General features: G+C 33.8%; 1 protein-coding gene across 1 annotated transcript in view; it reads right to left on the bottom strand.

Moving 5' to 3' along the window:
- Window positions 1-3,255: 3,255 nt before the first annotated feature.
- TBC1D15 (TBC1 domain family, member 15) overlaps window positions 3,256-24,489 on the bottom strand; it is a 74,628-nt gene continuing 53,394 nt past the window's right edge. Inside the window, exons 11-18 of the mRNA XM_012642022.1 lie at window positions 24,111-24,205; window positions 17,684-17,800; window positions 13,113-13,213; window positions 8,355-8,454; window positions 7,884-7,981; window positions 5,711-5,827; window positions 5,098-5,184; window positions 3,256-3,922 (exon numbers count right to left, since the gene is read on the bottom strand). Of these exons, the coding sequence (XP_012497476.1) occupies window positions 3,704-3,922; window positions 5,098-5,184; window positions 5,711-5,827; window positions 7,884-7,981; window positions 8,355-8,454; window positions 13,113-13,213; window positions 17,684-17,800; window positions 24,111-24,205 (934 nt within the window). The 3' untranslated portion in view covers window positions 3,256-3,703. The remainder of the gene's footprint in view (window positions 3,923-5,097; window positions 5,185-5,710; window positions 5,828-7,883; window positions 7,982-8,354; window positions 8,455-13,112; window positions 13,214-17,683; window positions 17,801-24,110; window positions 24,206-24,489) is intronic.

Below are 24,489 nucleotides of genomic sequence, written 5' to 3'. Positions count from 1 at the left end.
AAAATATAGGTGCTCCTCAACTTAGGATGGGGTTATGTCCCAAAAAACCCATCGTGAATTGAAAATATCTTAGGTCAAAAATGCATTTAATATACCTAGCCTACCAAACACCATAGCTTAGCCTAGTCTACCCTAAATGTGCTCTGAACACATATTAGCCTACAGTTGGGCAAAATCATCTGACACAAAGCCTATTTCATAATGAAGCATTGAATATCTCATGTAATTTATTGAATTCTGTACTGAAAATGAAAAACTGACTGGTCGTATGGGTACTCCAAGTTATGGTTTCTACTGACTGCGTTGCTTTCACATCATCATAAAGCTGAAAAAGCCCAAGTCAAACCACTGTAAGTTGGAGACTGTCTGTACTATTAACATTTAAAATTAGAAACTACCTGAATTTTAACAACTTTAAATATCACATAATATAGCACATATTGTACATGTTATAAGGGTGCAGACAGAGCATCTTTTGAAAACTGAAATAAATCTTTAAAAACTTAGACTAACAAATTTACCTCAACTATGTATTTCAGCAATCTCAATAGCTCAAGTTTACACAGTATTTGCTAACTGGATTTTGTGGACTGATTAAGACTTTAGCACTATATCATCAATCCCATATCAAAAAATATGCTAGAGATTCACATTATCTAGTAAAAATTATATTTTAACAAGTAGTTTTATAATAAAACTTGACAAAAGTTCAACTTACTAAGTATGTTAAGATTTAAAAAAAGTCTGAAGTAGATATCACATTACATAGCAGAAAAAAACTCCCAAAAAGCCACTGTCCAGGAAGAACAAGGACATCAAGATGTTCCAAGCAATTTCCTGAATAGCAGGAAATGAAAGGCTAGTGATGCTGAGTTTTTGATCAGTTTACTTTCTTTTTCTGAATAGACTTACTCATTATTAACTGATGAAAGATAACAAACATAATATTAAAAAATAAAATCTAATGGCTCTACCGTCATGATTGTCAGTTAATGCTCAACTAGGAAAAAAGTTCATTTGGTTCCCTAACTTTCTAGGGGAAAAAAAAAATCTACTCATAGGATAATTTCGGAACTGCGCGACCTTTTCTTTACACTAGTATCATCAATTTTAGTAAGTTGCTTTATTCAGAAAATTTTATCTTCCAAGGCAACAGTATGGTCACTTCCACACTGATGAAAAATGCTTTCAGTTACAAAAGGGATCATGCAAAGCAGATAAAAATATACACTGGGGAAAGAGAGCCCTATTCAACAAATGGTGCTGGGAAAATTGAAGAGCCACATGCAGAAGAATGAAATTTCCTCTCTCTCACAATACACAGAAATTAACTCAAGATGGATTAAAGACTTAAATGTAAGACCTGACACTGTAAAAATTCTAGAAGAAAACTTAGGAAAAACTCTTCTGGTCGTTGGCTTAGGCAAAGAATTTATGACTAAGACCCCAAAAGCAAACACAACAAAAACAAAAATAAATAGGACTTAATTAAACTAAAAAGTTTCTGCACAACAAAAGAAATGAGTAAAGAGACAACCTACAGAATTGGAGAGAATATTAGCAAACTATATATTTGACAAAGCATCTAAAAGGAACTCAAATCAGCAAGAAAAAAATAAATAACCCCATTAAAAAGTGGGCAAAAGACATGAACATTTTTCAAAAGATATACAAACATGAAAAAATGTGCAACATCAATACTCAGAGAAGTGCAAACTAAAACCACAATGAGATACCACCTTTTGACCATTATTAAATAGTCAAAAGACAGCAGATGTTGGCACAGATACAGTGAAAAGGGAACACTTATACACTATTGGTGAGAATATAAATTAGTACAACCTCTATAAAAACAGTACGGAGACTCCTCAAAGAACTAAAAGTAGACCTACCACTACTGGGTAGTGGTACAAAAAGAAAAATAAATCATTATACCAAAAGGACACATGCACTCATATGCTTATCACAGCACAATTCACAATTGCAAAGATATAGAATCAACCTAAGTGTCCATCAACTGGCAAGTGGACATATATATACACACACACATATATAGATAAACATATACCATGGAATACTACTCAGGCATAAGAAAGAAAGAAAGAATGTCTTTTGCAGTAACTGAGATGGAAGTGGAGGCCATTATGCTAAGTGAATTATCTCAGGAATGGAAAAACAAATACCACATGTACTTACTTATAAAAGGAGCTAAATGATCGGTATACATAGTCATATCAACTGGTATAATAAACTTTGGCAACTCAGAAGGAGGGAGGGTGAGACATGGCGAGGCATCAAAATTACCTACCAGGTACAATGTACACTCTTTGGGAGATGGGTACACTAAAAGCCCTGACTTCACAACTATATAATTTACCCATGTAAAAAAACAAACAAAAAAACCATTTGTACCCCCTACCATCTATTCCAATTTAAAAACATAAAAATAAAAAAGGGGTCATGTTTCTCATTTCCATAACTCATTCAAATGCTTATTTGATTCACATAAAAATATGAGATGTACTGAGGTTCATGTTGGATTTTTTTCTTCTGATAAAGAACTAGCAGACTATTTCTAAGCATAATTTAACTGAAAGCACTACTTCAACTTCAAATTTATTTTAATAATATATACAAGAGTTAACAAATCACAATTAAAATGTAATCAGTTATGTTAATTCTACATAACTTAAAATCATGCAATACTGCATGGTAAAACCAACAGCTTCATTCATATACAAAAAAGTATTATTTTGAGACTCATGATAGTATCTTGAAATTTTGACAAAAGCTTTTTGCAAAGAGTATTTTATAAAAATTTAAAGGCCTGATTACTCAGTTAATGCACTATTAGGAAAGATAATAAACATTATTAGTAAAGTGAAGATACAAGCAATTAATTTTAAAATTACACCAGGTACAGATTTGAATGTAGTTCTCATGAAATAAATGCTAAGAAAATAGTTTTGAAAAAGATCTCATATTGAAGCCATGTATTAATTTTGGCAAACCAGGTTATATAAATCAATAGTCAAGTTTATTCAGTTAAAGAAAATATGCCTAACCTTTCTTATACTCATAAATAAGTACTTATAGTCTTTATATACAAGTGAAGAAAAGTTCAATGTAAAAAATATACTGCCAATCCACTTAATGGTTGAAATAGTTCTTTATCTACACATTAAATTGCATTGATGAAAATGTCCAATTTAAATCACATTCAACCAGCATAAATATTTAAGCTGAGCATTGTTGTAAACAATAGAAAAAAACAAATCCTTTTTTAAAATTTCATTACTAGGTAACAATTTCTCAGCTTTGAACGCTATAAAGGCTCAACATTTAATTTAATCAAATTCAAAACCCACTAAACTTAGAGTAAACAAAGTGAATGTTTTTCAAAGTGCATAATTTCCAACTCATCCACTTGTAATATTTATCCAATTCCAGTTCATCAGCAAGAAAATAAAATGTACTTGGCTATAAAAATACTAAGGAATGTTATCGAAAAGTAGAAGTAACTACAAAAATAATTAGTTTAAATCTTTGTAAAGCTTTAATGCAAGAACATCAGTACATTTTCTTTCCATAAACCTTAAAGCATGATCAATACCAAGATTTTAAATTTCCAACTTTCAAATACTTGAAAAGGAATTGCAACAAAGTGTCTTAAAAAAAAAAAAAAAAAAAGCAAGAAGAGTGATCATGCAGGTGTTAATCTGCTGACATCTGAGGACACTGGTATCTGTGTTGGGCTGTCATCTCTGGCTCCACTGGCAGTAAGCATGGGCAAGGTGTTATTCTGAAATGCAGACGTAGGATGTGTCATGCCAAAATTTTCATCTTCACCAATGTCTGAATCTGGTGTTGTAACTTCACTGTCCTGAAGCCCCAGGATCTCACAGACTGCTTGTGGCAATTCCTGGATATGAAAAAAAACAAACACAAAACCATCACTCACTAGAGAGGAAAAATAATCACAAAGTAATACTTCTGTTTAAAACTGCATTGATTCCAGAATCTCAACACTTGTTCTAACAGTATAAATGTCATGTACCATTCTCAAAACTTCATTATTCACTCCAAATGAAATCCTAACCACCTTTTCTTTTTTTTTTTGTAAGTGGTTCCTAGATATCTTCCAAATTAGTTACTCTTCATTCTACCTCAGCATTTCCACAAACATACAGTTTTCTAATATTTGGCATTTCTTTCTCCTTTTCATAATAATATTATATCTTATTTATACTATCTTTCTCTCTTAGTAAATAAAAGTTCCTTAAAGGTAAAAAGTATCTGGCTGAAATGTCTTAGAATACAATAGCTATCAAATAAATATCTGCAGAACTGAATCAACTGTTTGGATCCATGAACAAATGATACAAGGACCAAACAAGAATTCTTACAAAAATACAAGAGCCACAAGCAAGGCACCGTGGCAAGTGCCTATAGTACCAGCTACTCTGGCTGGGAGGCTGAGGCGGGACGGATCACTTGAGCTTAGGAGTTTGAGGCCAGCCTGAGCAACACAGTGAGATCCTGTCTCTTAAAAAAAAAAAAACAAAAAAAAAACCAAATGGCAAACTCAAAACCATCAAAAGTATACTTATCTAGCTTGAATTCAGATAATAATATCAACTTTGCCTTGTTTTTAGAAATAATTAAGAGCTTGACTGATATAAATGTAGTGACATAGACTAAATACTATTCATTTAATTATTCCTGATTAGCATCTGTCTTTATTTGGAGATACTACATATTTAATATGAGAGCCTATTCTGTATTCATTAGTTTGATCATGTAACATATCATTGCTTGGTTAAATTCTATAGCCTCTTTAATTGTTATAGAAATATTTTCACTATTTTTACATTTTGCTTTATTATTAAATGTTTCCTATCTGGCATAATTAGTCAACTGTTTTCAATCAAGTGCTTTAAATCTATAATGGTAAACAAAATGACAGCCAATGATTTGTGTCTACCCTCAACTTGTTAAAACTGCCATTTATTTTACTTCTAAGAAGAAAAATCTTTCTTGACCTCAACCCATCCAAAACAAACAAAAAATCTTGCAGTTATCTGAAACACTTTTTACCTTGCATTTTACCATCTGTAGAGAAATTGCTTCTGCCTTGCATAGTGTATCTTCCACATCAATTTTCATGGACAATTCATTGATATGCTAAAAAATACCAACAATATAAAAATGATAATTGAAACTGAAAGCATTATTATTTTCTACTATATAATTTACCACCAGTTATATTTAGTGCAGATAAAATCCTTAAAATAAAAATATTCACATACTACAAATATGGAGGAAATGCGATATATCTTTCATTAGATTATTTCAAGTTTTAAAGCTAAGAATAGCTAATAAGCTTACGGAACATTAAATCCAGCAGCTGTCCCAAGTCTGCTATCTCAAAGTTATACGCAAAAGACAATTACTTTTTCAAACACTAAACTACATAAAGGAGCATTTGTTAAATTTCTTTTTCTTCCTAATTAGCCAGGTAAAAATAACTGGCCAATATGTATTTGTTGAACTTTCATTCTCGCAGAGTCAGTCCTAGCATTAAGTGTTATTGATACAATTTAAGTTACTCAGGAGATTCAATAATGATCTAAGGAAATGTTCTGTATATCAGGACACTAAATAGAGGGAAAAGCCAAAATACTAAAATCTAAATTAAAAGAATAACTACCTTAAGTATTTCATTGAAGCCATAATGCTTTTCCATTATTTGCTGCTTCTCTGATTCCAGAATAGCACAACAGAGAAGAAGATGGAAATTTTTGCATGGTAGTTCAGTCCACATTACCTATTAAAAAAAAAATAGAACTATTTAGTAAACTGTATCAATTCTAAAATATTTTCCTCACAGATACAACGCTGAACACTGAAAGACTTCTGTGCAAAGCAGAAGTTGCCTATTTGGGGTAGTCCATTGTTTTTCTAGCTATGAAATGAGGGGTAGTAGAGTCTTACCCACAATGTTAACTATCATCAAGTTTAACATTATGTGAATATGATGTATTCTAAATGAGGCTCTTTAGATAACTACAGTAAGCAAATCACCGAGTCTAACCAATATGATAAATGTTATTATAAAGGAGCCACACCCATGAGGTTAAGTTTAAGGTGTAAGGGTTAGACACATTTTCAATATTTTTCTGAACCTTCAGTTTCTCACTTATAAATCTTCAGTCCCTGGAAAAAAAAAATAAGCCTAAATCCTAGAAATAAAAAAAGATTCAGTTATACAGTACATGGGCTCAATTAACAGCCAAAGATAGTTCTACATTCTAAACATGTAAAACACATATTATATGACTATTCCTGATTGTGACAAAAACTGAACCAACTACCCCAAATTTATACTCAAACATATAAAACGTTTAATCAATAACGACACTTCTTAAATACAGATAATACCCTCAAATTTAGGGTCTTAATTCCCCCCCGGGTTAATGTACATAATAATATCTTTTCTGGAAAGATAAAAAGACCCACACAAACAATAAATACCATTAGAATATACCTGAGATGTTTTTAATGTCTTTCAAAAAGAGTAAATCAAGTTGAACAATTTTCAAGCTAAATCTAATTGCTGAAAATTTAAATACAATGCAATTAACTTCAAAGGTTTCAATAAAAGTTTCAATGCATTTGGTAAACACAGATTGAGACATTATTCTAGCTATGTCGTAATAATATTCTTAATTCATCCTTTAAAGAAGTTAAAATACTGAAAAACATTTAAGTATGGTTCCAGGCATGTGGGTTTTACTCCTAATTTCAGAACAAAGGAAATGAGCATAGGCCGGGCCCAGTGGCTCACGCCTGTAATCCTAGCACTCTGGGAGGCCGAGGCGGGCGGATTGTTTGAGCTCAGGAGTTCAAGACCAGCCTGAGCAAGAGCGAGATCCCGTCTCTACTAAAAAAAATAGAAAGAAATTATCTGAACAACTAAAAATATATAGAAAAAATCAGCCGGGCATGGTGGCACATGCCTGTAGTCCCAGCTACTCGGGAGGCTGAGGCAGCAGGATCACTTGAGCCCAGAAGTTCAAGGTTGCTGTGAGCTAGGCTGACACCACGGCACTCACTCTAGCCAGGGCAACAGAGTGAGACTCTGTCTCAAAAAAAAAAAAAAAAGGAAATGAGCATAAAGCAAAGATTCTTCAATCAGCATATTGCCTTTTCTACTGGTAGCAGAGTCACCAACAGTATAAGAATAGATTTAAAGCTGTAAAAGCCTCAGAGGACACTAGGATTCCACTGTATACAGATGTGTTTATTATCCAAATGGATTGTCTCCCCAGTCTTTCCTTGGGAGAATTTCTATTATCCCTTAGTTTTTATAAAGATAAGGCAGCAATCAGTCACTATACCACTATTCTACTAGAAAGCACCCTGATCTATTATTGACAGATACTTCAGAAGAAAACACAAAATGATTTTCTGTTTTTCATTAAGAGCTGCCGTGGGTTAAAAAATGGAATAAAAGGATGTACACCAAAAACATGATAATGAATTCTCTCCAAACCAGATGTGGCAGAGCCTCACATAAAGTCAAGTCTCCGAAAAAAAAGAACACAAGCAGCAAATGGTCTGAAGAACTTGTTCTAGGATACCTCTTGGCCCCAAATTTCATAGGGATTGTGATTTGAAGAAAGAAGCTCCAAAAGACCAGATATTCAGTTTGAGATTTGAGATCATTAATTTTTAAAGAGAGACTACAAATCCATCAAAATTTTGGAACATACTTGCCTTAGAAATTTCAGTTAGGCTATCATAATCCATTTATACTCTACAGAATAAACTGTTTCTTTCCATAATAAATATTATATTTGCATAATAATTTAAGAACTCACCTCCCACAATCGAAGAATATCTAGAAAACTAAACTCCCTTTTAAATCTTATTAAAAGCCATCTGAAGCAAAAATAAAGGTAGCCGGAGTCCTGAGATTCTATACAAAAGAAAAAAAATACAAATATAGCTTACTCTTATGCTAATTAGGTTAGAATACAGTGACCTTTCTCAAACTCAAATTTTTCTATACATCTTAGGCAACTGAAAGTCTAAAAATTTGCTTTCTAACAATTCAAGGAAACATTCGAAATTTGTAAAGTAACTTTTCTTTTTTAAAACCACCAAATAAAAAACACATTTTATGAATCAAATTTTTAAGACAGAATTATACAAAGACAGTTTGGTCCCACACTTTTATTACTCAAAGGAACAGCAGAAGAGTATGTATTTCTTTAAAAGAGTTCTTTACATTTTTTTCCTATGCATTGTCCTACTATTTGCTGGGTATAGTTTTGATTCATTAAACTTACCTAAGTAACTGCAAAATCCACTGTCCAACAATCGAAGTAAGGTACTCAGCTGAATTAGCTGGGTCTTCATGCCCTGCATTTGTTCTTCAAAATTTTGATGCTTTAAAAGGAAATAATTGTTAAAATACGAGTAATATTTAATAAATATTTTATAATGCATACTCACTGATAACTAACACATGATGTCTGAGGACAATGTTGGACTTATACCACACTGGTTATCTTAAAAAATACATAGCTAAAAAGCTAAAGCAACACTAAAAAGGAGGCAAAGAGAAAGAATCCTTGGTCTCAAACTAAGGATTACTTTTTTCCCTCTGTTCATCTGATTAAATAAGGAAGAATGCAGGCATAGCAAATAACTGATACACTTATTTTTTACAAAGCATTAAAAACTTGGTGAAAGGAACATTTGGGAAATAAACATTTATCAAATTATTTCCATCATTAAAATTAACTTTAGTTTTAACATGTTCTTCATTTTAAAGAATTAATTAATTACTTCTTATGTCTGATGACATTAGGGAATCTGTGAGGTCAAAACCATTTTCACGAAAATACTAAAACATTATTTGGATTTCATACTTTAATTCTCTCACAAGTGCAAAGGCTATATGATATGTGATATTGTAACAGATTGACTACAGGAGCAGATAGTGAAATCCAGCTGTCTTCTATTAAACCAAGTATTTTTAAAAATGAAAAATTTAAAACAATCCCTCTTCTCAGTAAATTTTTTTCATTTGGAAAAGTTACTTTTCATTTAAAAAAATGTAATGTATGTTAGGGTGGAATAGGTTTGTTATTTTTTAATGAATAAATATAAATGTCTCAGTATTAATTTTTCACATGATAAATATCAACAGATATAACTCACACAAACAAAAGCTCTTTGGGGTCCTCAACACTATGTGAGAGTGTAAAGGGGTCCTGAGATCACAAAGTTTGCTGGGGTTTATTTACGTGCTCTAAACAATCTTCGAAGTTGAGTAGACTCCCTACCAATACCTGAGGAGTCAAGGGGCCAAGAGGCACCCAAACAAATGCTTTGAAAGGCTGCTTAAATGATTCTGAACCCTCTAACTCATGCGCCCCACACCCTTCAGTAACCTATGGCCCTAACTCTTGTGAAAAGTTTTAGAGTACAATAATAGTGTTTTAGAAGAACTAACAGATTAGACATAATTTTTTTTTTTTTTGAGACAGAATCTCACTCTGTCACCCAGGCTAGAGTGCAGTGTTGTCATCATGGCTCACTGCAACTTCAAACTCCCGGGCTCAAGAGATCCTCTTGCCTCAGCCTTCCAAGTAGCTGGGACTACAGGCACACACTATGACACCCAACACCCAGCTAATTTTTCTATTTTTAGTAGAGACAGGGTCTTACTCTTGCTCAGGCTGGTTTGAACTCCTGAGCTCAAGCAATCCTCCTTCCCAGGCCTCCCAGAGTGCTAGGATTACAGGCATGAGCCACCACGTCTGGCCTAGAAACAATTATTTTTGATCAAAAAAAATTTAAAGGCTGCTAATTCTCAACAAGCTGCTTTGCTTTAATGAATTAAAAACTAGTTTTTTTTTTTTTTTTTGAGACAGAGTCTCACTATGTTGCCCGGGCTAGAGTGCTGTGGCGTCAGCCTAGCTCACAGCAACCTCAAACTCCTGGGCTCAAGCAATCCTACTGCCTCAGCCTCCCAAGTAGCTGGGATTACAGGCATGTGCCACCATGCCTAGCTAATTTTTTCCATATATTTTTAGTTGTCCGATTAATTTCTTTCTATTTTTAGTAGAGACGGAGTCTCACTCTTGCTCAGGCTGGTTTCGAACTCCTGAGCTCAAACAATCCGCCCGCCTCGGCCTCCCAGAGTGCTAGGATTACAGGTGTGAGCCACCACGCCCGGCCAAAAAACTAGTTTTTTAATAGACTAACTCAAGGCTTCAGGATATAGTTTCTCCACATTTACTAGAGGGACCTGTAGGGGAAAGGCAGAATTAACTCTCTTAGGATAATTTTTGTTGTGACACAGCCACAGACTAAAGTTGGTTTGGGAATGCCAACATGGACAGCCATTGCTACCCATTCTACTATACAAAAAGAAGCACTCTCAAAATGACAGACACCAACTGCAAAAAAAGCAATTAATTCTTCCTAGAAAAAGTGAAGTGGGATCAACAATGGAAATACAAAGAGCATCAACTGTATCTGTAAATAAATATATGTATGCACACATATACAGAGAGATATGGAGGAGAAAGGGAGGGACCAAAACTATATGGCAAAATGAATGATGGGTATAAGTTCATCAGATCTTTGTACTTTGTGAATATTTCCATAATAACAAAGTCTATGCCTAGACCTACATTAGATGTGATTAAATATCAACAAAAGTAAATTTATGGACATTAGGTTCAGCACAAAAGTAGTAAAAACTTACATGAAGCAAGGCTGTAAAACAAAGACAAAGAGTCAAGAAGCAGCAGCACAGATTTAAGGATGCCAAAACAATAGCAATGCAGTGAAAAATAATCATACAGATTATTTTGATTGCCACATATTGCTTTCATCCAAATATTATTTTAAAAAATATTATTTAAAAATATTAGTAGGCAACATACTAAGAAGAGATCTTTTTAGAATAAAGACTAGAAAGCTCCCCAGAACATACTCAATGGAAAAGGCAAACACAGAACATTTACTGTGAAAAAGATAGAACAAAGAAATTAAACCTTTTTCACACACAAAAAATGACAAGTAGACTATAAAGTGTATATTACACATGTTCAGAAGGTAGTCTTTATATATGAGACCTAAATACATGCACACATATGTATGTACATATGCATATATGTATGTGGCATTACATGCCAATATATTTGAACATGTCAATATTGGCTTAGTTTTAATGAAAACTATTATTGCAAAAGAAACTAAATGCAGTATGCTCACATTAAGTTTTTTTTTTTTTTATTTTGGAATACCTACTATAGAGGTTTAAATTATGCACTGGGGGAAGATTCACGTGTTTATTCTACAAAAATCTGTTGAACAGCCTCATGTCAAGCATTAGGAAAATTCTGGTATGCTATCTACCACCAGTAAAACAAAGACAACATCCCTTCATTAAGGAACATACTAACTCTAGTGAAAAGAGGATAAAAAACAAAAACACAAGGAATGCAGAAAACAGTTTTTATGTAATTAGTATCAGTTGTACAGACCTTTATAAAAAATGCCTCGGGTTTCTAGAGTACTTGGTAGTAATTGGAACTAAGAAGGTAGGCAAGTCAATCAATGGAAAAGGTAAGGAAGACAAACTATGATATTACCAGATTATAGCAACTGATAAAACTTCCAAATAATGCAAAAACATTAATTTAAGGCAAAGGATTAAGTTGAATACTTACGAATTTACCAGTAAAAGAACATTTTAAACTATCAAATCTTACGAAATATACATTTGGAAAAAAACTAAAAGAAATGAGGACAAGTTGAAACCCTGGACAAGAGACTTGAGGAACAAAGTGACTATAATCAACATAAGTTAGGGTATACTTTAAAGTAACTAAAAGAGTGAAACTGCAATGTTCTTAACACAAAGAAATGATAAATGCCTGAGGTGACAGATACCCCAATTACCCTGATTTGATTAATTCACATTGTATTCCTGTTTCAAAACATCACATGTACCCTATAAATATATACAACTCTTATGTACACATAATATTTAAAAAAAAACATCTTATTTAAAAAGAGACTTGAAAAAATAGATAGAAGTGGGAAAAATTTAAAGAGGAAAGAAAAATATGCAAGCAAAAGGAGAAGAACAGAAGTAAAGAAAAAAGAGAAGGGTACCACTTCCGAATTTCACATTAGTATCCTAGAAACCCTGAGTTAAAACCTATTATTACAGAAAAATATTTTACATGGTGCAGATCCAAAGTCTCTATTATCCCCTTGCAAGCAAGCCATTTCAGTATCTGACATAAACGCTCTGCATCATGTATATTAGTTATATTTTGAAAGAATACAGTGACCTATGTAGTCAGATTTTTGGATTTCATATGCCTTTATCTACTCTTATCCCCTCTGCTTTTTTTTCCTAATAGATTGTTTGAGAAGACTTTTCTATTTTATTCCCCTGTTAATACTCTCTCTGCAATATTATCCTAAAACTCTATCTCAAAGATGTAATAATGATAATAGAGAAAATGTTACTAATACATATTTTTAGACATAGTTCAACTCAATTGATCACACACTTCTGGAAAATAACAATGAATTACTAAGAAAGTGTCAAGAGTTACAAATAGTTCAAACACATCTGGAGAAAAATCAGTTACTATAATAACAAAATCGAAAACATTCATAAAAGGTAAGGATATTACTTGGCATGACTAAGCTTTATCTCTGAAACAGATAATATGAAAATTCAACTATTTCACAAAATTGAATTCGTCTACTTCATCAATATTCTAGAATTACTCATGGCCCTTCTGCAGAATATAAGCATTTACCAATATTAAATCTTGATTATTCCTGTACTACAGGCACGTATCCTACTTTTTCTATTAAAAACAATGCCAGTATTTCTAAGTCTCTTGAAAAGCTATTTTTTAAAAAAGTAAAGAAGTCAAGAGGCATGGAGTGATTTTTTAAGTTCCATCACAGTTGGCTAAATTTAAAAATCAATCTTATAGTAAGACTATACATCTAAAATTGTCAAAATCAGTTTGATTAAAGGAAGGAATCCCTGTACTTACCATTTGTTCCATGTAAGAGGCAAAACACCAAAAGGCATCCACTTCATTTTCCATCACATATAAAAGAGGGGAAAGTAAGTCACTCATTCCTTGTACATATCCTAAAAAGAATAGAAAAAAAAAAGTCTCTGAAAACCTAAGCTTTATGTATCCTCCTGTGCATATCACCACAATTTCACTTAAAATTATATCATCCTTTGGATTCAGAAACAGGCAAATATTGATGTTCACCAAGAAAAGAACATAAAGGAGGAGGAAGTCCAGTAATCAGGTAAGAAAGATGAGTTGCTTTAGATTGAGATGTCAAGCAGATATATAGCTTCCACTATGTGTCTTTAGTGTAGATATCACTACCAAGAATGGGTAATATAAAAAAATAATGTGCAAGACCATCATGACAAAGAAGACAGGTGAAAAGAGAATCCAGAAGAACATCAAATGTAAGAGTACATGCTCAAAGGGAAATTTGAGAAGGAACAGTAAGAGAAGTAAGGAAAAAAATCAAGGGAGAAGAATGTTGCAAAAATCCAGGAGAAGAAAGTTAAAAGCCCAGAGTAGTCAACAGTGCCAAACTACCACGAATAAGCCAAGGAAAATAAGAACTGAAAAGGGTCCAACTGCCTTAGCAATCAGACCACTGGTGACCCAAACAAAAGGAGTCACAAACAAAATTATGAACCTCTTTTAAACAGTCACTGTCTATGTCCCTGTTTCCTTTCTTTTCTTGTTACTCTCAACCAATGCTAGCAATTGGGCTTAATCCAATCACTATTTTGTGCCTAAAACGACCACTTTAACTATCTTTCTCTTGATGTTATTATAATTTCTCAACTGTGACACTATTTAGAGCCCTTGATTGAAAGAAAAATTGGAAAGTTAAGGAATCAGACCCCTAACAAGTGTTATATTTTCTTTTCACCTGAACATGTCAAGCTTCTTGGGTTTTGTTTTTTTTTTAATTTCTCTTTTATAAAACCCTCAATTTCCTTGCTTTACAATGTGATTTCAGACTTAAGAACAGATTTTCAACCAACAAAGGGATAAGAGCTTATATTAAGCTTTTTCATTTACACATTATCATTCAACTTTGTAACTTTTACACATTTATTAAAATTTTAGAGATTTTTCAATGGTAGCTTAGGAAGTCTGTGAAAACAGTCTTTCATTTCTAAAGCTTACATTTTTATTCGCCCAAATCTTATCTGCACGGAAGCCATTTAAGACATATTTAAAAGGGAGAGGGGATATTTCTGTTAGAAATGATACACAGTGATACATCACTCTGCCTGTTTCAAAAGAAAACTTCAAAAAGTTTCTTATCACCAGAACTTTCCTACCTGGCACTGACACAGTGAAATCAATGACAAATATAAAGTCTAAACCAATTAAAACATGAAGGAAATCTAATCTGAATTCAACAAAGTGCAAAAGAGTACTACTTTACTGGGTCTGACTGCGTATGGTCTATGACAAATATTTCAAAGTGTACTATTCAAAAGATTTACAAAGAACCTTTCCTCTGGAAAATGTGCTTTATTATTAAGTTACAATGAATAAAAATTTCTAAGAAGCTAATTTAATACTTTAAGTCTTCAGCTTTCATATGGGATCACTACCACATTTCTTATGTAAGTCTTAACTGAAGCAAGTAGTCAAATTAATCTTCATGTTCTAGCTGCCTCTAATTTATTTTATTTTATACATGATTTTCTGTGGGGTATGTCATGGGTTGCAAGGGTGGAATTAATGTAAAAATTCCTTCTAATTAAAGAAAGATTAAAGCTGTTTAAATTAGAATTCAGTGACGCTCAAATTCTGCACTAGTGCTGACTGACGTACATCTTAATCAGCATTACTACAATTTCTAAAGTAGTTCCCTAAAATTACTTTCATAGCAAATTTGTTTCAGTGGGAAGGTGTGAAAAATGAACTCCTTATTATCCTAGTGTACATTTTCTTACACTAAAAAGAAAAATTTAATCTACATACAGGTCAATTTTCCAGGTAACTGAAGCTTATCCCTCTGCTTAGAGTATCATATTAAAAAAAAAGATCTTGGGGGTTAGAAATCATTTTAAAAAACACTCTCTTGCCTTCATACACACAGTATTTTGAGTATAACTTAAACTTTTATTGATCATTCAGGATCATCATAATGCACATACACTGTAAAGAAAAAAAAAGACACCTCCCATAGATACTTCCTAAAGTACAGTGCATTTGCACTCACTAAAAATCACTCATCCTTAGGATCTTCTGCCTGCTTTTGATAATTTTTGTCTCCTTCCTCACTGTTAACAAGATTGCATTCAATGAAAATACACCTGTACCTCATCTATAGCTTAAGAAGCCAAATAACTCAACATGATAGAATCACCAACAAGAAAGAGTAAATTTACAGCCAAGGTTGCTCTGCTATGAATAAAGGACAAGAAATGTGGTCTACTGCTTTTATAAAAAGTATCTTAGCTTTTCATAAGGCCAGGGTTATTAGTGGGAATCTTGACTGTTTCAGATAACTCAAGTGCTAGGGCTGGACATGGTGGCTCATGCCTATAATCCTAGCACTCAGGGAGGCCGAGGTGGGAGGATGGCTTGAGCTCAGGAGTTCAAGACCAGTCTGAGCAAGAGCATGACCCTGTCTCTACTAAAAACAGAAAAAATTAGCCAGGCAACTAAAAATAGAAACAAAAATTAGCTAGGTGTGGCAGTGAGCACCTGTAGTCCCAGCTCCTTGGGAGGCTGAGGCAGGAGGATTGCTTGAGCCCAGGAGTTTGAGGTTGCTGTGAGCTAGGCTGATACCACAGCACTCTAGCCCGGGCAACAGAGCGAGACTTTGTCTCAAAAAAAATAAAAAAATAAAGTGCCTGGATAGAAAGAGTGTGGCATTAGTATAGACAAATGGAAATGGCAAGTTACCTCGTTAGCTGGTTTGAGACAACGCCCTAATAAAATTGAGCATTCAGAAACTCCTGCTATAGAGTATATTTGAATTCCTAACTCAAAATTACCATCTGAGAATGGGGCACAAGGCCTCCCATTTCCAAGGCCGATGGTCCTATTCCCTACAATGGTAACAGAAATTAAAATGGCAATGTGTTGAGGTGCTAAAGGTGTAGAGGTAAGAATGCCAGCCTGCAATAAAGACCTGGGTCTCTATTCCCAGACCAATTATTTGCTACTTGTGCAACCTTGAGTCACTCTCTGAGTCAATATAACCTTCCTGATAAACTCAGGATTATTTGCCCACTTCTTCAAAAGGCTGCTAATTAGAATTAAGATAATAATCAAATCAAGTATGACAGCACTCTGTAACCTAAAAAGCACTCTACCAATATTCTTTCAATGATCCAATTTGATGAAGGATTTGTTCTGTAAAATTTGGATTCAGTCAAAAGGGCACACTCAAGGATCCAGAAGGCCACACGTGTCCCCAAGGCTGTAGATTCCCCTAACTTACATACAGGAAGCCAGCAGGAATTTACATAGACAAAAACAGGGAAGAAAACGTACCCGTAATTCAAGGTTCATTTGGCTTTAATGTGCTGAGTCACCTTCTCCAAAAGATGTCCCAAGCTCTACTAAAGTCATCTGGAAAACATCTATTTCTACTGTGCTCTAGCTGGGAGCCACTCACTTCGCAGGTAACTGAGAAACTTTTCTATTATTCTTACTTATTTAAAGGTTGATGGTTAGGAAATTTGTTGGTCCTTTAAAGAAAAACTCAGTTCTCTTGCCCCTTAAGATACTGGCCCCTTAAGTTTTCTACCCCTTAGTATCCCTTCCCCATGCAATTTCCCACCTCTACCTCGAGCACCAGTCCTTACAATCTAGTCTTGGTAGAAAGACTTATCAAGAAAAGAGAGTAAGTTCTACATGCCCAATAAAATTATCTGTACTGCTTGTCTAAGATTTCAAATCAGCATTTTTCTTCACAAAGGAAAAAGCATATCAAATAATGGTTCCTAAACTTTCTCCATTCACAGCATCCTTAATGTCTCAGTAATTTTTTCCAAGACACTCCTAGTCTCAAAGAAATAACTAACAGCTCCATTTATTAAGCAGTTAGGTCCAAACAACATGTTAACTATTTATGTCCTATGAACTTAGCACGTGTTGAGCACTACACTACTTTTTAAACCTTGACATTCAACTGGATACCACCATCCTCATTTCCTGTTCCTCATTTATTTTTACACAGTTCTTGCTTATCACAGCAAGGCTAAAAAAAAACCCCAGCTTTGCAAAGATATAACTTCATCAAAAGGTATGTAGTGAACTAATGTTAAAACCTTTAACTATTCCAGCAAGTAGTTAGAGCACTGTCCTACAGATGTCACTATAATTCCCTCAAAAATTTAAAATATTCCACAGTGCCCTGTGACTTTGCTGCAGCAACCCAGGGCTCCTTGGTTGGGAACGATAGCCTTATGTTTCCAGTCCCCTATAAAAATTAGGCCACAGAGCTATTAGCTATGTCTAACTGGTTAATAAATTTAAATTCTAAAGTAAATATATTTATATATTTTTAAATTAGGACTTTACCTAATTTAAACAAAAAGTGAACTTACCTAAGTCAAAATCATACATACAGTAGGTCATCAAAATGTCATGAAGCAAAATCAACCCTGGATTATCTTGGCCTTCATAAAACTTGTTTGTTCTATCTGTTCTGTTAACATCTTTTTCTGAAAAGGAAAATCATCACATATTTAAAAACCTTTCAAAAAACAGATTTTATGAAGCTCGCATCTTAAAAGTACAGAATTATTCTGCTTGCCATGAATTTCATTCTCTTGCTAAGCTTTATTTCATGAAAGAAAAATTCATCAAATTCCATTTCAAACACGCAATAAAGTAACATTTTGGAATATTTTTCAAAAATCAGTCCACCTCCTCATGGGCAGATTTTTCAATGTTTTTCAATTTTTATCTAAACACAGAAACCTTTTAATTCCATAGTAGGAAACATTTTCAATGAATTAAAAGCAATACTAAGTCATAATTCACACTAGTTAGCGATAAAAATACCAGTCATTAATGCATGTGATAGTAGTACTTGAAAACAGTAATAAAAAAGTTACTATCCAATCAAACGTAATCAAAGATATTTGTTTCATTCACAATTACATCATTCATTATCAACTTCTTTGTCATTCATGTTCCATAATCATCTTCAGGACAAATTACTTCCTTATTTTCACATACACACCATTCAGTTTAGATATTATTATGAGTGGTTTATTTTAACTTTATAAAAATTAAAATCCACACTTTGCTAGAAATGACTTCACAACATCAAAAATAGATTTTGAAACATCAGCATGAGTGTGTCCAAGGTTGTATTGACAATTCAATTCCCAAATACTGATGTCTACTAAGTGCAGACTTTACAACTAAAAAGGCATTCCCCATACTTGAACTCTCAGTAAATCAGGAAGAAATAACTTAAAGAAACTCGAAATGATTAATATGCTCTATAATCAATTCTGTTTAAAAGCCATGACTGCCTTCACCCTTATTAAACTGAGTAATTTGAAAAATTTCTCAAAAGTCTTTATGAAGAGATGACAATATAGAAGATGACATGAGCTTAGATTCTGTAAGGGCATTTAAAAAAATTATTAGAACAATGGTCTAGCTTCCTGTACATTACATCTGATTTTTAAAAAGCATGCAAATATCTACAGAATTGTGGATATGTTTCTCAAACAAGAAAAAGCAATACCAAAGTCACTCATACTATAAATATAAAATTTCAATTAAAAATGTCAAAATGTTTCAATCTCATTTCATAGCTGATAAAGAGGTACTTAATTTTATTAACTCAAGCACAATTTACATAGTCATAATGCCAATACAGAATATCTGCCTTAACAGGTACTTTAAATATAGTAAGAAGTTATTTGTACCCTCATGAACTACTAATATTTCTTTCCTTTTATATAGATATTTAGTAATGACAAGCCAGGTAAAAAACAGAAAAGGGATCAAAAATGATATATAAAAATGATATTTTGTAAGGTATTTCCAGAAAGAAAATGAGTACGTAAGTTTTTTTTTCAAAAAAAAAGCCCCTAGTTAAATCCAACTCTCCACATAATTGGATGTAGCTCAAAAGGCTGAAGAAAAACAACTGTGCTGACTGACCCCATTTTATATTCACCATCACTAACCTCGAGTGAGCCCTTAATGCTGTCTGGCAATCATGCTCTATTTCCCCATCCATTCACACTCCCTATTCATGTAACTATTTTACATCTCCTTTCTCCTCAAGCCTGTATCTTCTCCCACATCTCAGCTCTCAGGTAAGGATCTGGCTTCCTATTTCTGAGAAGACAGAAATTATCTAAAGAGAATTTTCACAGGTTTCCACTATTCTAACCACATAACCGTATTTGAGTCTCCCTTCTCTCCTACCATTATAAATTTCATTATCATAAAAACCTTTCTGAACCCTACTTTTCCCTCTACCTGATGCCCCATTTTCTTTCCATCTGTTCAGAGCAAAATTCCTTCAAAGAGCTGTATGTATTGTCTCCAAGTCCTCTTCTTCCACTCTCTCTTGAATTCACTCCAATCAGGCTGTCACACCCAGCAATCCATCAAAATTTCTCTTTAATTAAAATCTTCAGTCATCTCCTTACTACTCTAGGCAATGGTCAATTCTTCATCTTACTTGACTTCACAGTCATCCTCTCTTGAAATATTAATACTTTCTTCACTTGTGTTTTAGGAGATCAAACACTTATGTTTTCCCTGTCTGTTTCTGGCTCTTTTTTCAGTCATCTTTTCTGATTTTTCCTACTTTTTCCTACTTACTAAACTAAAGTGCCTTCAAGGCTCGGTTCTTGGGCCTCTTTTTTTCTAACTATATTACTCCCCTGGCAATTTCACCTAGTTTCATAATTCACAGTTTCACATAGTCTAATACCATTTATGCTGATGACCCCTAAATTCACCTCCAGCCCCTACCTCTCCCCTGAATTCCAGCTCTGTATATCCACCTCTACAGATTAACTGGTAGACATCCAATAGGCATCTCAAAATTAATGTCCAAAAGCAAATTCCAAATATTCCCTTCTAAACTTGCTTCTCTCATAGTTTTTTGCATCTTTTAAACAAACAGCAATTCCATTCCTCCGGCTGCTCACACTAAAGCTAAAAACGTGGGAGTCGTCCTTGAGTTTTGCTTCCCTTATCTGACACTGATGTTATCAGTTAAACCTTCAAAATACATATAGAAACAAACATTAAGATCTCCCACCCAACTCATTCCACAACCTACCTAGAGTAACTCCATTCCAGTCACACTGGTCTCCTGCTCTTCTTCAAACATGCAGAGGCCTTGAGGCAGAAACAAGTCTAGGCCTTGCTGTTCACCCAGAATGCCCTTCACCCAGATAGTTGCATAGCATATAACTCCTGCTTCTTCAAGTCTCTAGTCAAATCTCACCCGCTCAATTGCTAGCCCCCTGGATCAAGCAACCATCTCTCACCTGAATTACAGCAATAGCCTCAAATGGTGTTTTTCTTTCCTCCCACGTTTGCTCTCCTACAACTATTCTCCAGACAACAGCCAAAGTGATTTGTTAAAACGTAACTCAGATCGTGCCACTCTTCTGCTCAAAATCCTCCACTGGCTTCCCATCTCACTTCTGAGTAAAGGCCTAAGTCTTTACAAGGACCTACAAAGGCTCTATTAGATCTGCATCTAATTGTCCACCCTTCACTCTCTGGCCTTATCAACTCATTCCAGCCACACTCACCTCCAAGCTATACTTCAAACATGGAAAGGTCCTGAAGCAGAAAGTAAGTCTAACACTTATTGTTCATTTCAGTTTGGAATGTCTTTCCCCTATGTATCTGCATAGCTCACCCATCCCCTTTTTCAAGTTTCTACTCAAATGTCAGTTTCTTGGTAAAAAGCCTTCCCTGGTTGTCCAAGTTAAAACTGTAACATTGTACACAAACGTCCTAACCCTCTTCCTTGCCTTATTTTTCTATTTATCACTTACCACTAACATACCACATGTTACTTACTTATCTTGTTTACTGTCTGTTCTTTCCCACAGAAATGGAAGCTCCTTGAGGGTAAGAATTTTGCCTGTTTTTTTCACTGATGAATTCCCAATGCCTAGAGGAAAGCCTAGTACATAATAGGCACTAAGTAAATATTTACTGAATGACTGAATATATGAATGTTTAAAATAATCAATATGATTTTCAAAAAGATCCCCTGGTGATTCTAATGTGCAGTCAAGGTTAGAAACCACTGCTCCAAAGACTGAGATTCCTGGGCCTTCTTAACTATCTCCTTTTCCCCTAGGTGACATCATCTATTTCCATGGATATTTATACCGATAACACCCAAATTTGTATCTCCTACCAGATCACTCCAGACTATTCAACTAGCTACATGACATTCCATTTGTATAGCTCACCTTAAGGTATATACAATTAATACCTGATTCAATTTCACCATACCCAATTCTGTTCATCTGAGTAAGAGTGCAACTCCTACCAACCACCCAATTTCAAGAAACTGAGTCTTATCTTTGATTTCTCTTTCCCCTTCACACCCCATATTTAATACATCAGAAAGCCTTATCAATTCTATCACCAAAATATAACTTCAATCCATATACTTCTCTACATCTCCACTACCATCATCTCTTGCTTGGCTGGACTTCTACTAACTCATCTCCCTATTCCTACTCGTATCTTGACTCAAAATTCATTACCAGACAGCAGTAAAAATGATTTCAAAATATAAACAAGATATTCTTATTTTAAAATGCTCCAGTAGTTTCTCATCAAACTTAAAGTAAAATCCAACTTCTTGGCATGATCCACAAGACCTACCTACAGCTTACTGTATAGCTTTGTTTTTAATAAAGTAAACTAATACTCACCCCCAAAAAGAGCTTTTAGTAATCATTCCTAAAAAATACTTCTAGAAAAAAGTATTATACAAAAATAATGCTTTAAAACTAACTTATTTTATATACTTCTACTGGTATAAAGCATAGTACAGCTGAAAGGCCACTTAACTAAGAATTAGATCTGAGTATGAATGAGTCTGGGCTATCGAACTAACTGGATAGACGGCTTAAGACGATTTACTAACCTTTTCTGAGTTTCAATTTTATCTGCTAAAAATGAGCAAATTAGGCTCAATTCAAATTATACTATGGGGATTTAAAATATCTAAATTTTTCTATCGGTCTCCTGGAAAGGTTGAGAAGATCACATAATCATTATTGCTTGATATAAAGGGAAGAGGATATGGCATGCGGAAGGAAAAGTCCTAGAATACAGAATTATTTGACCTACAAGTTCCCTTCCAGTTCAAATATTTTGTCCAAGCAAGATGAAAATAGTCCATTATCATTTTTCCTACTGAAACTGAAAATGCAAGAAATTTCAGTTGGAAACTTTAGATAAAACTCCATGACTCAGGACCACTAACCTCTTGCCTTGACCAGAGGAAGGACACAATTTATACTGGTATAATTTATTTTTCAGAAAATTTCTTTTTTCAATCAAAAGTACTATTGCCGGCCGGGCGCGGTGGCTCACACTTGTAATCCTAGCTCTCTGGGAGGCCAAGGCAGGCGGATTGTTTGAGCTCAGGAGTTCGAAACCAGCCTGAGCAAAAGCGAGACCCAATCTCTACTAAAAAAAAATAATAGAAAGAAATTAATTGGACAACTAAAAATATATAGAAAAACCCGGCCAGGCATGGTGGTGCACGTCTGTAGTCCCAGCTACTCAGGAGGCTGAGGCAGGAGGATCGCTTGAGCCCAGGAGTTTGAGGTTGCTGTGAGCTAGGATGACACCATGGCACTCTAGCCCGGGCAACGCAGTGAGACTCTGTCTCAAAAAAAAAAAAAAAAAAAAAAAAAGGTACTATTGCCAAAAAGATCTCAGCACTTGTCTTTATGTCTACAAAATCTATAAAACCAATCTGTTACGTTGGGCTTTCTAAATATAATTTAGAGAAATCCTTCTTCCATGAGAGGGTGGTGGTGGTGGCTGTGGTAGTGATCATAACACATCCCCTATCTTTATGTACAAAGCTATAAATAAACAAATTCAAATACCATACAAGAACGCCAAAACTAACTTCCACTACTATTCAAAGCTATCCTAAAATTACATAAACAGTGTAGTAAGATAGTTAAGAACATTAAAACAGGGTTCTGCACACTTATTAACCGTGTGACCCTGGACAAGTCATTTATGTTCTCAATGCTTCAGTTTTCTCAACTGAAAATGAAGATTATGAACTGAAACTCGTCAGGTAAACACGTACAGCAGCAACTATGCTTCCTTCAATAACTTACACCAACCTGGTCGTTATTGTAAGACCTAGACAACACAGTACTATTTGGAAATAAGTCTAATGCTTTTATGATAAAATTCTATTAAGTACTTTTTTTAGAGAATAGTTATTCCCAGGAAAATAGTTATTTTATTTTGAAATGGTAACAAAAATTTACTATTTAGAGTCATTTATTTAATTTAAAAAATGAAGTATATGCATATTTAGGAAAGGTCTAGAGGAATATAAACCAAAGCCTGTTAACCATAATTATCTCTGAGTGACAGAAATAAAACTAATCTTTATTTTCTTCTTTTTGTTCATCTATAGTATCCCTAATTTTTCTATAATAAACACAAATTAATAATGAAAGTTTTTTAAAATGAAATTAAATTCAACACGCACAAAAAGTTAAGCCATCTTTTTTTTTTAATTCACATTTTGGAACTGAAAATTAAATAATATCAGTACTTATAAATATACTGACTGAATTCATATACCTATTGGAACAAGAACAATCAAGAACATTAAACACATTCCAATGTACTTTCTAATTATGACTTGTCTTTTGAATGCTAATGCTGTAGCATGTATCTTTACTTCTTTAATCTTATCAACAAGTCAACATAAACCCCTCTCTTGCATTTCCAAAGTTGTTAAGAAAAAATTACCAATAAGACTTCTATAATCTCTTAACCTCGAATTTCTCTTCTCTTGTTCCTCACTGACAGACTTCCACTGTAGTTTCATCCTGAAGTATTCGTCGCTATAGAAAACAATTTGACACCAAAGAAAGCTATTTGAAAACTTTATTTTTAACATTAATTGGATTTTTCTATAAACAGTATATCAAAGTATTTATGATGCTAGTGGGATACAAGTTTATAAACATGATAGTGCAATGTTTAAAATTATGACAAATGAGTAAAAACAAAGGAAAAAATAACCTTATACATGTCACAAAGTTTATGTGATAAACTTTAACTACTAGAATAATTTTAGGCATGCTTTTACAAAAACATTTACCTCAATCCTTTAAATTATATTTAA

This window comes from Propithecus coquereli, unplaced genomic scaffold (genome assembly GCF_000956105.1).
Source record: "Propithecus coquereli isolate 6110/MARCELLA unplaced genomic scaffold, Pcoq_1.0 Scaffold172, whole genome shotgun sequence".
NCBI classification, from domain to species: Eukaryota; Metazoa; Chordata; class Mammalia; order Primates; family Indriidae; genus Propithecus; species Propithecus coquereli.
The sequence above is the reverse complement of the archived record's forward strand: the minus strand, read 5'-3'. Positions and strand labels throughout refer to the sequence as shown.